This window comes from Balaenoptera acutorostrata, chromosome 14 (genome assembly GCF_949987535.1).
Source record: "Balaenoptera acutorostrata chromosome 14, mBalAcu1.1, whole genome shotgun sequence".
Classification (NCBI taxonomy): Eukaryota; Metazoa; Chordata; class Mammalia; order Artiodactyla; family Balaenopteridae; genus Balaenoptera; species Balaenoptera acutorostrata.
Window position 1 is genome coordinate 85,941,149 of NC_080077.1, and position 12,436 is coordinate 85,953,584.

Sequence of the window (12,436 nt, forward strand, 5' to 3'; positions counted from 1 at the left end):
TAATTCTATGGATAATTACATTTGTTTTCTAGTAAGCTTTCTGCTTGTACTCTAAGAGAAGTAGTAATATTGACATACTGTTTAAAAAAATCTATCAAAAGACTCATTTCAAACTTAGCACCAAGAAATTATTTCTCAATATCATACAGTTTTTTTAATTTCAGAAAGTAATTATCAAAGATTGAAAAAGATGGAGTTGAGAGAGAAGTAAAAGTGAAGCACATAAACCTAGTTTTAGTATAGAAACTATGGCCAAGCTGATAACTAGCAATATGAGAATGAAGAGAGTGCCTTGAACTAAAGCAGAGGTCTGGCTACTTTCAACATACCCAGTTCTAGTTTCTGACAAGAGGGAAGCTCTTCCGTTACCGTAATGAAGTAGCTGTGCAGCCCCTTGAAGGCCAGCAGGAGGGTGGCGCAGAGGGTGTAATGGAAACGGTAGGCGTGACGCAGGAAGGAGTCTGCAATGACGAAGCTGAAGCCCTAAACAAGGAGTCGATTTGGGACACGCTGTTAGTAACCAAGAGTCTAAAAATAGCACACTTGAAGCTTAGAAAAATAAAGGATTTACAAGTCACAGTTAATTCTAAACCGGATAAGAAATCTAGCAATATCTTAGGGAGTTGTTCTCGTTCACACAAGTAATTTAAACACAGGAAACTTCGACTGAGTGGTACTCCACTTTTGTAGTCTGAGCCCCCTTTTCTTTCAGGGGAGTAATGGCTGTACTCATACTGCTGCAAGCTGGGTCTCCACTCTGGCAGTGACTCTTTACAAGCACCTTTGCAATGATTCTACCAGTTGTGTGAAGGGAACAGGGGGACACAGTAAGTAATAAGTTAAAAAAGGCCCCGGCTGTCAAAGATCTCTATCCATTAAGTCTCGTAAAATCTTGAAGTATCAGGTTCGTTTTCAAAAAAACAACTGGAACCAACCAATCTGTTAAGATCATATTTAATTAGATATGTAAGTTGTTGAGCTCAAATAATTAACAAAAGAACGATCACATTCACAAACATAACAGTTAAAACAAATTTCATTCAAAGTAAGAAAGAAAAGAGGATTTATAAACATATCAGTTCTTACGTCTGGTGATAACTGTTTTGTGTAGTTAATACCAAAGACCACACTTTCAAGAGTAGGAATCACAGAATCTTTGTTTTGTGCTGGTGCATTTCTGTTTAACCAAGTAGTCTTCACAGGGCGAGGAAAGCTGGAGGAACAAGCATCACATTATTAATGTCAAAAGAGTCTATTTATAGTGTTAAGTTAAATGTTTACAAAAGAAAGTCTTAGAGGGACAGAATAAAAAGCAAGGGCTTTGCAAGGCCTTGATTTCTAAACTCTTCTTAAAGTAACTTTACAATTTTTCCTTTAAGAATTTGAGGTAAAGTACTGGCTAACTATAAGAAGGCCAAAGCATTTGACTGGTTGGCAGCCTGGCAAAAGGGAAAAGACAGGAAAGTAAATCAAATGTACCATAAGCAGAGAGCAGCCTTCATTTGCAAAATGAATTTGCTTTGCAAAAATGAAATATCTAGACCCTAGCAACGAGGGTGTCGCAAGTCACTGGTAAATACCACTTGCTATGAAGTGTTTCTTAAAATTGAGTCAGAGAAGCTGTACCTAAAAAAATCAAATATAAGAAACAAGTTATGCAAAAAACAAGCAAAGAAAAATCCTAACCTCAGTTACTTTAAATAATCGATTTAATGCCTATAGTTGAGTTGATCATAGAAATTGTTTTATATAAATATAATATTTAGGGACTTCCCTGGTGGCGCAGTGGTTAAGAATCTGCCTGCCAATGCAGGGGACACGGGTTCGAGCCCTGGTCTGGGAAGATCGCACATGCCGCAGAGCAACTAAGCCCGTGCGCCACAACTACTGAGCCTGCGCTCTAGAGCCCGTGAGCCACAACTACTGAGCCCACGCGCCACAACTACTGAAGCCCGCATGTCTAGAGCCCGTGCTCTGCAACAAGAGAAGCCACCACGATGAGAAGCCCGCACACCACAATGAAGAGTAGCCCCCGCTCGCCACAACTAGAGAAAGCCTGCGCACAGCAATGAAGACCCAACGCAGCCAAAAATAAAAATAAATAAATTAAAATAATAATAATTATGTTTAAAAATGTAATACTGTAAACTAAAAATTTTTTCATTTAGTTTAGAGGACTAAAAAGTCCAGCTATAACAAAACTTCAGGAGAAACCCTGCATTTATAGAAGCATAAACAGTGAGGAACACTACCGTTAACAGGACCCCTCTACCAGCGTGCCACCAGCAAAAAGCTTTCCTTCCCCTTGCCTTGCTTTCCTTCCCGACCCTCTCCTTTATAGGCAAAGAGGGGCACAGCTCTAGCAGCGAGAGAGGGGACATCAGGGCCCAGGGCAGTGACAGAAAGAGCAGCAACCCCAGTTGTCGCAGGCGCCTCAGTCTCTTCTCCAATCGCCAACCAGAGCCAACAGCTAGTCCTCTTGGCTTCTGATTCTGAGCCAAAAATGTCCTCTCCTTGCAGTGAACGGTCTCTAGGAGACGAGCCGCCTCTCCCCACCAGTCTGTGCAAGAGCTGCAGTACCACAGGAGGAATCGCACACTGAGTCACCAGGACGAGCTCTCCGTACTCAGCGATTAGAGAGCGGCACTGATAACCCGAGCTAACGGCTAGGGACCGTTCGCGCATTTCTTCCAAAAAGAAATGAAGCCATTGTTATAAAGAAAAAGGAATGCTAGAGATAGCTTCGTTAGGGATTCTTAATGAAATCACAAAACTAAGAAATTCGGAAAACTACAAGAATGTATTTTATAAACAGATTAAAAACTTTTAGCATTAAAACCTAACAGGCTATTCATATAAAAGTAATATTGTATACTACTTATTCGAAAGTTATATTTCAAAAAAACATACTTTCCTGTCAAAGAAGTTTCATTGAGTTATTATGCTGTTAAGTATTAATTTATTTAATCAACATCTAAAATTGTTTTGAATAAGTTTATAATAAAATTATATATAATCATAGGAACACTTTCCTGTTTACAAAAGTTATAGCAACTGAGAACAAGCTCTCAAAGGTCTAACAGGAAAGACAAAAATGGCAAAACAACTAGTTCCAGATCTTACTACAGAATAAGGAAGGCAAAGCAGGTCATCAGGAGAAACAGACGTCTTCCTGGCCCCATGCTCTAAAGACATCACAGGACAACACAGGGGAAGTAGGGCTCACAATTTTTACAGCAACATAAAGACATGCAACAGGCTGTTACTTGGGGAAAATATGTTAAATTGTCTTGGTTTTCTATAAACTCTGAAGTAGGTAATTCTACAAAATCACCTACTTAGTTTTCTGATAAGTCAGTTTAACATCATAACCCTTAAGCATCATCCCTAACATCAGTTGCTGGAATAAAATTTGCATCAGAAATTGTAAAGTAGTTCAGAAGTCAAGTCAATTTGGAGCCTTTTCACATAAGTTACTGATTTAAAAGTGTCTATCTGTTACCCATGCCACAAGGATGATGTCTTACTGTAAGAACTAAAGAGCTTGAACTGTATTCTTACATTAATGAAAGACAACCCATCTCCCCATGGAAGTGAGCAGAAAAAACAATTATCCCAATGAATTTATTATGATCCAGAATATTATGTACCTTTAGGCTAACATGACATAGTTTTAAATGGCTTATTTAGTAAAGATCCATAAAATAGGTTAATAACTTAGGAAACAAGAATTACTGTATAGATTTAAGAAGATAAATTAGTCTAGAGAAAAGACACAAAAACTATGAAGAAATGAATACACTTCCCCAGAGAATGAATAGTTACAGTCAGCATTGCATAAAAACAGAAGTGCCGACTAAACAGTGCTGTATGGTTATTTCCATATTGCATTACTTTTCTTGGTCAGTTTATTTGACAAAGAATGCTCCATATTTTTGTAATAAAAAAGTCATCAATCTAATGTTCCCATGCTCTTATATTTTATTAATACTTTAGTATAAAACTGAGAGTATTTATTAAATAAGTGTGACTTCAGAAATTCCTATTTCAGTTACCTTTATCAAAGTATATGTTTCCATTATAAAAATAAAGGACACTATGTAATTAAGGAGCAGGGAAGTGGTTACACTTACCTTATTAGTGGCTGGTGTAGAGCAACCAATGACGCATGGACTGTCACAGACACAACAGAAAGGTGGAAGTAATCAAACATGACATTGACATGGTGATGGAGGCCTCTTTGGAGGCTAAAGTGCAGCTTCAGTGTTCGGCTGCTTATCAGCTGCAAGGCGTTCAGATCATCTGCCCTGTAAAAAGCAACACATTTGCTTATTAGTACGAAAATTTCGTAAAGGCCAACATTTTGTAGCATAGTTTAAACTATCAAAACCTTTAATTACTTAATTATTTTTTAAAAACAGAATGAGAATAATTTTTAAAGCATCACATTTGCATTAGACAGCAATATGAAATCTAACAATAAGAAAATAACCAGATCTTACTTCTAGTTTTCTAACTGTACTTACAGTTTCCATGTTAATGGACTGTTTTTCACTAATGCCCCTACAAAACGAGTCCTTTTTGATACTTTAGGAAATACTCTCATCTTAAATTTTACTCCATAGGGAATACCGTTTATAATAAAGTTGCAGTACAGTGTAGGTCAAATCCTATTGTGATAAATCCCAAAAGGTGTTTAAAATTGTTTTTATGGTACAAAATTTTGTTATTAAGTGTTGCTCAAAAATAAGCAAGTATCAATAATTGGTATATATTTTATTACAGATATTTAATCTGTCATTAGATTTACACATACAAAAATTGAAACAATGCCATGAAAATATGTCCAAATATATATCTATTTTTAACCAATACGTACATTATAATTACGTACAGCTAATTAACTATTTACTCATTTCAGCTTACTCCACTTACAGAATTGACCTGGTTTAAAAAAGAATCCATCAAGGAATTCCCTGCAATAAACAAGTATCACAGAGGACCAGTAGCCACCACGTAAAACATTCTTATTCCTCCGTGGTAGTAAAGAGGACATCTCACAAGCAGACCTTGAGAAATGTAACTGCTTAGACGTTTATCCCACACGTAGTCTGAATTTATATACAATTTTCAAGAAGTATTTCTACAGGTACATTTGAAATGAAAAAAAACCCCACGAAAGTAAAATAGTAAAATGGATCTCTGATTCTTGTTTTACATGAATACAAGCATAGTTTGTCCCTAAAATGTATGACTGTATGTCCAGATGTGTGGACAAGTTCAGGGTAGCCAGTCCTAAAGCTTCTTCATGGACTGTGGAAACAACTGTTAAGTCTGAGTCATCAGTCTGGATAACTCTCTGAGTATCAAGAGAGTCCCACCTGAAGGTGGCATCACTCATGCCACCAAGAAGGATAAGCCAGTGATGCACTGGAACAGAGCTCGGTTGTGTTTAAATGCCTCAAGGCAGTGGTGTTGTATTAACCGTGCAATTTCTAGAGTCTAGGAAATTCTTTCATGTTTCTTCAAGTCGTCTGACTTTGCTACCTGGAGCTCATGGAATCAGCATGGGCACAAAAAAGTACGCCTAACCATTCCCATGAGACTCTCCCAGAAGGGAGAAGGAGTCCAAAATAAAGAAGGAGGTAGGCTGGGTTCTAAGAAGAAAATGGGGACTCTAATACAGATAGATAACAGTCATGAGTAACTTAAGATTTTTAATTGTTTGATTAGCCTACTTACGAATAATCTCCATCTGTGAAGTGCAGATCCAAGGATAACAGAAAATTCATTTCCTCAAGGGTTTCTTCAATCTGAAGAGAAATTATACTATGAGCTGCCTTTTGAATATTTTATAGAAAGTTAGAAATATGCCTTGAGGCTTTACAAAAAATATTTATCTAAATATATATGAAGAAATGTTTACCTTTTTTTCATCCAACAACATTTTAACCTTGAAGATCATGACGTCATTTAAAACAACTTCCTCATTTTTATATAGAATTTGAAATGTTTTACTGCAAATCAGAGAATCATGAACTGAAGCTGGAAAGGCTAAAGTCATACCTAAAACAGATAAGATATGTAATTGACAGGTAAAAGGAAAAATACAATACAACCATACTTTTACTTTACTATACATTTGATTATATTACTCCAATGCCATTATTTTATATAGCAGTATTAGAACATTTCTGAAAGTTTGTTACTTACTATGATAAAAAATGAATAAATATGGCTTCCCTGGTGGCGCAGGGGTTAAGAATCTGCCTGCCAATGCCGGGGACACAGGCTCGAGCCCTGGTCAGGGAAGATCCCACATGCCGCGGAGCAACTAAGCCCATGTGCCACAACTACTGAGTCTGCGCTCTAGAGCCCGCGAGGCATAACTAATGGGCCCGTGTGCCACAACTACTGAAGCCTGTGTGCCTAGAGCCCGTGCTCCGCATCAAGGGAAGCCACCACAACGAGAAGCCCGCGCACAGCAACGAAGACCCAATACAGCCAAAAGTAAATAAACAAATAAATTTTTAAAAAAATTTGTTAAAAAATATGAGTAAATAAGTACCTTATAACCATTACAGAACTCTTATACAACTTAATCTGAGAAGGTAAATGAGAAATCTCAAGGTAGATATTTTAAGAGTGAACAGTTGATCTGTATACCACAGAAGAAAGCAATTTAGTTTTCCATAGCTGCCTAGTGAAGAATCTGGTTGGCTTTTGTCCTGCTTGCTGGGAAGCAACTTCTAAACTCTTGGAATAAAGAATTTGGTTGGCTTTTGTCCCTAATTCCTGAGAGTTAGCCTCTAAATCCTTAGAATTTCCCAATGACAGGAGTGTCTCTGTTATTCATGGTGGCCCAGATAGTTTACGGTAAGGTGACGACTCAGGACGGGGGCTGGCCACACCAGTGAGACCAACCATGTGATTGGAAAGTTGGGGTTTTGAGCCACATGCTGTAAGCCCAACCTTCAGGGCAGGGAAGGGGGCTGGAGACTGAGCCATGCGGGTGATGATTCAATCAATCGCGTCTATGTAATGAAACACCAATAAAAACTCTGGACACTGAAGCTTGGGGTAGCTTCTCTGGTTGGTAATACTCTGTACATTGTCACACATAGATTTTTCTGGGTGGGTAATGCATCCTGACCCCTTGGGGGGATAACAACAGACCTCACAAACCTGGGACCCTCCCAGACCTGGCGCTGGGCATCTGTTCCTTTGGATGGCTCTGATTTGTATCCCTTTGCTATAATAACACTTTAATAATACGTAGAGTGCTCTCCTGGGTCCTGTGAGTTGTTCTCGTGAATTACTGAACCTGAGGGGGTACTGAGTAACTCCCAATTTGTAGCCGTGTGATCAGAAGCAAGGGGAGCCTATGGATCCTCAAGTTGCAGCTGGTGTCTGAGGTGAGAGCATATCACGGAAAACTGTGTCCTTTACCTGCAAGGTGTGGTCCACCTCTGGGTTGTTGGGTGTCAGGTCATCCCAACAGCCCACTTGCTGTCTTATTACTCAACCCTCCAGAAATAACATGATGGGAAAAGGAGTCAAAGAACCTGGAGATGTTTAATCTGGAGACGATGCACAGTGGGCCTCTCCGTGGGCAGGGAGCCCACAGTGAGACACCAGAGTCCACCTGGAGTGAGGAGGGCGTCCCTGCTGGGGTGGCCTGAGGTCCGAGCCTGTGCAGGTGCCGAGGGCAATCCAGGTAGAACAAGGTACTGGGAGCCCAAGCAAGATGAGGGGGCAACTGCGTGGGAGGGGACCTTAGGCTGTGGGGGAGGAGGGGGTCCTGGCTGAGGGGCAGCCTGGTACAGGGTTCAGAAGTCCCAAAAGGAGGAGAGAAACCCCTCTCGGGGGTGCAGGTGGGTGTGGGCAGCAAAAGCCCGAGATGCTGCAGCGGAGCCCGAGCAAGGGGAGGAGAATGTCCCTGCAGGAGGAGCTCCTGGCGGGAGGGCTGAGCAAGTCCGGGGTGAGGTGAGGAGGGTGTCACACAGGGACGGGGGCTGCAGGAGGTGCTGAAGCCCGAGAGGTGGACGGGTGCATCGTGAGGGAGGGAGGCAGTGACAGGAGCTGCTTATGGAAGGGGCTGATCAAGTGAGAAAACACACCAAGGGTCTGGAGGGCCAGGTGCCCTACTGAAACCTTTCAGGGAAAGCAGGTCCACAGATGGAAAGGGGATACAAATATAAAACGAGTCCTGCGGTTTTGGACTAAACTGGACTAAAATGAGAAATACTCATGTGAACTCGTGGTTTTTACTACATGTTTAGATAAAGAAAAACAGGTGTAAAAACAGATGTAAATGTATTCATGTATGTGTAAGTATATATGTATATACACGTACTCACTAGCTCGGTCCACTCACAGGGCCTGAGAACACAGCCCCCAGTACCAGTTTCTAACACAATGCTCCACGAAGAAGAACCAAGGCTGTGCAGAAATGGTTGACTCCAGAGCTGGGGCACACACAGGACAAGATCCATCTGGACCATCTTTTCATACCAGAAAGCAAGTAAGTGCTAGGAGAACGAGGGGACACATCAAAAGGACAGAGAAGCCAGCTTGAAGAGGTTTCCCTGGTCACAGCGGGGATAAACTGAGCGTCAAAGTAAATGACGACAGAAATGGATTAACATGCACTGAATAATACAGAAATTCATAAATCCACACTGATATAAATACATACATACATACCAGAAGTTTGAAGGGAAAAAGAGTGACTTTACAGTGAAGTCTGACAGAGACTTAAATGATCAAGTTAACATCACATTAATGGGACACACAGAAGTCATGTGCCACCTGGTAAGATATATGAGGTGAGCACAGCATTGCTCCTGAGACAGTCCTGTCACACACCACGAGGAAATCACAGACCAATGAGAACTGAAGGACATTCTACAGACTATCAGGGTTACAGTCTTCAAAGGCGTTACAGTCATGAGACTCAAGGACAGACCGAGGAACTATTCCAGAACGAAGGGGACTGAAGAGGCATAGCACTGATTACGAGGCATGATTCTAAACTGATCATTTGCTGCAAAGGACTCTATGGGGAAAACTAGCAAAACTTCAATGGGTCTGAGCATAAAGTGGCAGTAATGTATCGATGTTAGCTTTGTAATTTGATGATTTCATTGGGTTATGTAGGACAATACTCTTGTTTGGAGGAAATACCCACTAAAGTGTTTGGGGATGATGGAGCATCGTGTTGGCAAATTACTCTTAAACAGTCCAGGAGAAAAGTTCTTTGTATCGTACTTACAACTTTTCCCTTCACGCATATATGAAGGGAAATCAAGTATCAGAAACGTAACTTCTGTATATTACAGAGAAGAGGAAGAAATTTTCCTTAATGGAAAGTAAATTTTTAATGCACCCAGATGACGCAAACTTAGAATCTGCCGCCTCAGAGAGCGCCAGTAAGGCTGCAGCTCCTCCGCGGGGCTGCTTCTCTTCCACGCTCCTCCCCCCGCCCGGCCCGCAGCTCCTGTGCCGCCCGTGAGTGCCTGCAGACACCCTCCGTGTCTCCTCTCTGCGGCCACCTCCACCACCTTTGAATGCCACGTCGTCACACAGCACCACTCGGCACCTTGCTCGTGTCTGCAGTCCCTACAGAGCCCTGGAAGCCCTTACTTCTTGAAGGCTGTATCTCTTAATTCAAGGTTACTTCCTCCCAAACGACGGCAGCCATCACTGTGGGTGAGAAACCTCCCTGATTCCTTCCCTCCCCGCCCTCAGGGCTCTCGCCTTGCAGCCCTCCTGGCTCCCAGTCCTGCGTCGTCCCCTAGACTTTTACATGGCCGATGACCGCGATCCCTCTGTAACTTAAATTCCAATCGACATCCCCTCACACGCCCGCCTTTCTTTCCAGTTCCTTCTCTCTAAGACCACCAGTTCAACAATCCTTTGACCCCACTGGATCCTACTCCCCTTCATCGCCCCCTGCTTCCCCTCAAGTCCCCACTTCCCTCCTTACCCACCTTAACCTCCACGGTTCATGTTATCACTCACCCTTGCACACGTCCTGTTAAGGACACATACTACTCTTGCTTTGTCATATTTGCCCGGAGAAATCTCAACCTTTGTAAACCTAACTCTTTGCCTCATCCATACTTGTGTCCACAAGGTGAATGGAGCTGGGAAGAATACACAGCTCTTCTGACGGACCAGACTTCAAATCCACGATCACTAAGCTTAAACAGGCCCTCAGTGCTGCCGAGCAATCACACTAGGTTTTCTGAATCCATTCCCGCTCCACATTCCTAGATCACTATTTCATAGGTTATTTTCTCTGCTCAAACCTAGCCTTCAGTCTCGACTGAGCAGTTTGGTTCTTATTTCATAAGAAGATAAACATAACCAGGTTACTTGGCTGCCTGCACGTCTCACTCTCCTGGCTTTTCCCCCACTGCGCAGGCCATGCCCTTTTAATCATTTTCTTTGCTGTGTTTTTCTTATCCAAGAGGAAGCATACCATAGTATGGTTTTTTTGGTTTTTGTTTTTAAATTTATTTTCTTTATTTTTGGCTGCATTGGGTCTTCATTGCTGTGCACGGGCTTTCTCTAGTTGTGGCGAGCGGGGGTTACTCTTCGTTGCAGTGCGCGGGCTTCTCATTGCAGTGGCTTCTCTTGTTGCGGAGCACAGGCTCTAGGCGCGCGGGCTTCAGTAGTTGTGGCATGTGGGCTCAGTAGTTGTGGCGCACGGGCTTAGTTGCTCCGTAGCATGTGGGATCTTCCCGGACCAGGGCTCGAACCCGTGTCCCCTGCATTGGCAGGCAGATTCTTAACCACTGTGCCACCAGGGAAGCCCAGCATAGTGGTTAAGGACAGATTCTGGTTGAAATTCAGGCTCTGCCACTTATTAGCCCAAATTCAATCTTTTTGTTTGTTTTTTTTTAAACAGGGTCACAGATTTATTTATTTATTTTTGGCTGCATTGGGTCTTCGTTGCTGCGTGCAGGCTTTCTCTAGTTGTGGCGAGCGGGGGCTACTCTTCGTTGCGGTGCACGGGATTCTCCTTGTGGTGGCTTCTCTTGTTGTGGAGCGTGGGCGCTAGATGTGTGGGCTTCAGTAGTTGTGGTGCACGGGCTCAGTAGTTGTGGCTTGTGGGCTCTAGAGTAGAGGCTTAGTAGCTGTGGTGCACAGGCTCAGTAGTTGTGGTGCACAGGCTTAGTTGCTCCGCGGCACGTGGGATCTTCCCGGACCAGGGCTCGAACTTGTGTCTCCTGCATTGGCAGGCAGATTCTTAACCACTGTGCCACCAGGGAAACCCCCAAATTCAATCTTTATTAACCTTTCTGTCTTCTATGCCCCAGTCCTTAGCAAATCCCATAAGCTCTACCTACAAACTACGCATACCCAGTATTTACTGCGTATTACTACGCATACCCAGTATTTACTGACTGAGAGTGATAGAAATGCTCTAACAAAAACAAAGAACACTGCAGTTAGGAGTGCCCAAAACAGGATTCTAAAGCACGTGATAAGAAACTGTTCACAAAACAAATTATCCTAAATTGCTTCGCAAGGACAATAATTAACCTGCTGTGAGAGTCACCTATGCCCTCAATTAACATCAATATTTAAAGCTTTTAAAAAGATGTACCAATGACTTAAAGAAAATAAACTTATCAAGTTTTATTCCAAACCAGAAGCCAAGGGCAAAAGCTGTGCAAGTTCCTCCCAGTCGTTCATTCACTCCTCCAGTCAACAAGTATTTACTGAATAGCTATTACAACAGCTATTATTCTAACAGTCTATAAATAGGCACATCATAGACACTTTCTAGGTGTTAGAGATAAAGAGTGAAATTAAAGAGATAAAAATCTCTGACCTTTTGGAGCTTACATACTAATGGGAAGGATGATAAAGACAGTAAATAAGAAAAATGATACAGTATGTCTGAAGGTAATAAGTGCTACGGAGAAAGATAATGAGGAAAGAGGGTGAGAAAGGTAGTGGTTTTAAACGGAAAAGGCAGGCAATGCTTCATTGAGAAGGGGACCTCTTAGCAAGGACCAGATCCCCACGTCCTCTCCCTGCTACAGGCCTCCTTCACCTGAGGAGTCTGGAGGTTTGTTCCCCAGAGAGGACAGAACAGAGGCCCTCTGAACGGGAAGTCACCTGGCAAAGCTGAGAGCACGAAGGTATAAGCAGAGGCGTTCTGAACCCTGAACGCCGAGGTGCAAAGAGCACTTCCTCTACTGGGTTCCCAGAAGGCTGGCAGTTAAAGAGTCTTACTCTCCAGGAAGGAAACAGGCTAGAGCCTTCTCTGGCATTTCAAGAACTGCAAGGAGCGTAAGATCTAACCCTATTTGCAAGCCAATAAACTAGCTGGCCACAGGGTCGTGGATGCCGGCAAGAGACAAGAGACTCTGGGGTGAGAGTTTCAAGTTCACCTCAGTTGCCCTTGTTCTCACTCGCC

At 42.4% G+C, this 12,436-nt stretch overlaps 1 protein-coding gene across 7 annotated transcripts in view; it reads right to left on the reverse strand.

The window, feature by feature from the left end:
- Positions 1–12,436, reverse strand: part of FAM135A (family with sequence similarity 135 member A) — a 119,772-nt gene that overhangs the window by 55,514 nt on the left and 51,822 nt on the right. For 5 of the 7 annotated variants that reach the window (XM_057527907.1, XM_057527905.1, XM_057527906.1 and 2 more), the window contains 5 exons: positions 5,927–6,066; positions 5,743–5,813; positions 4,134–4,307; positions 1,087–1,213; positions 330–483 (listed from right to left, as the gene is read on the reverse strand). In XM_057527907.1, the coding sequence (XP_057383890.1) occupies positions 330–483; positions 1,087–1,213; positions 4,134–4,307; positions 5,743–5,813; positions 5,927–6,066 (666 nt within the window). Of the gene's footprint in view, positions 1–329; positions 484–1,086; positions 1,214–4,133; positions 4,308–5,742; positions 5,814–5,926; positions 6,067–12,436 lie in introns of those variants that run through there. The other 2 variants (XM_057527909.1, XM_057527908.1) reach the window with 2 other exon arrangements.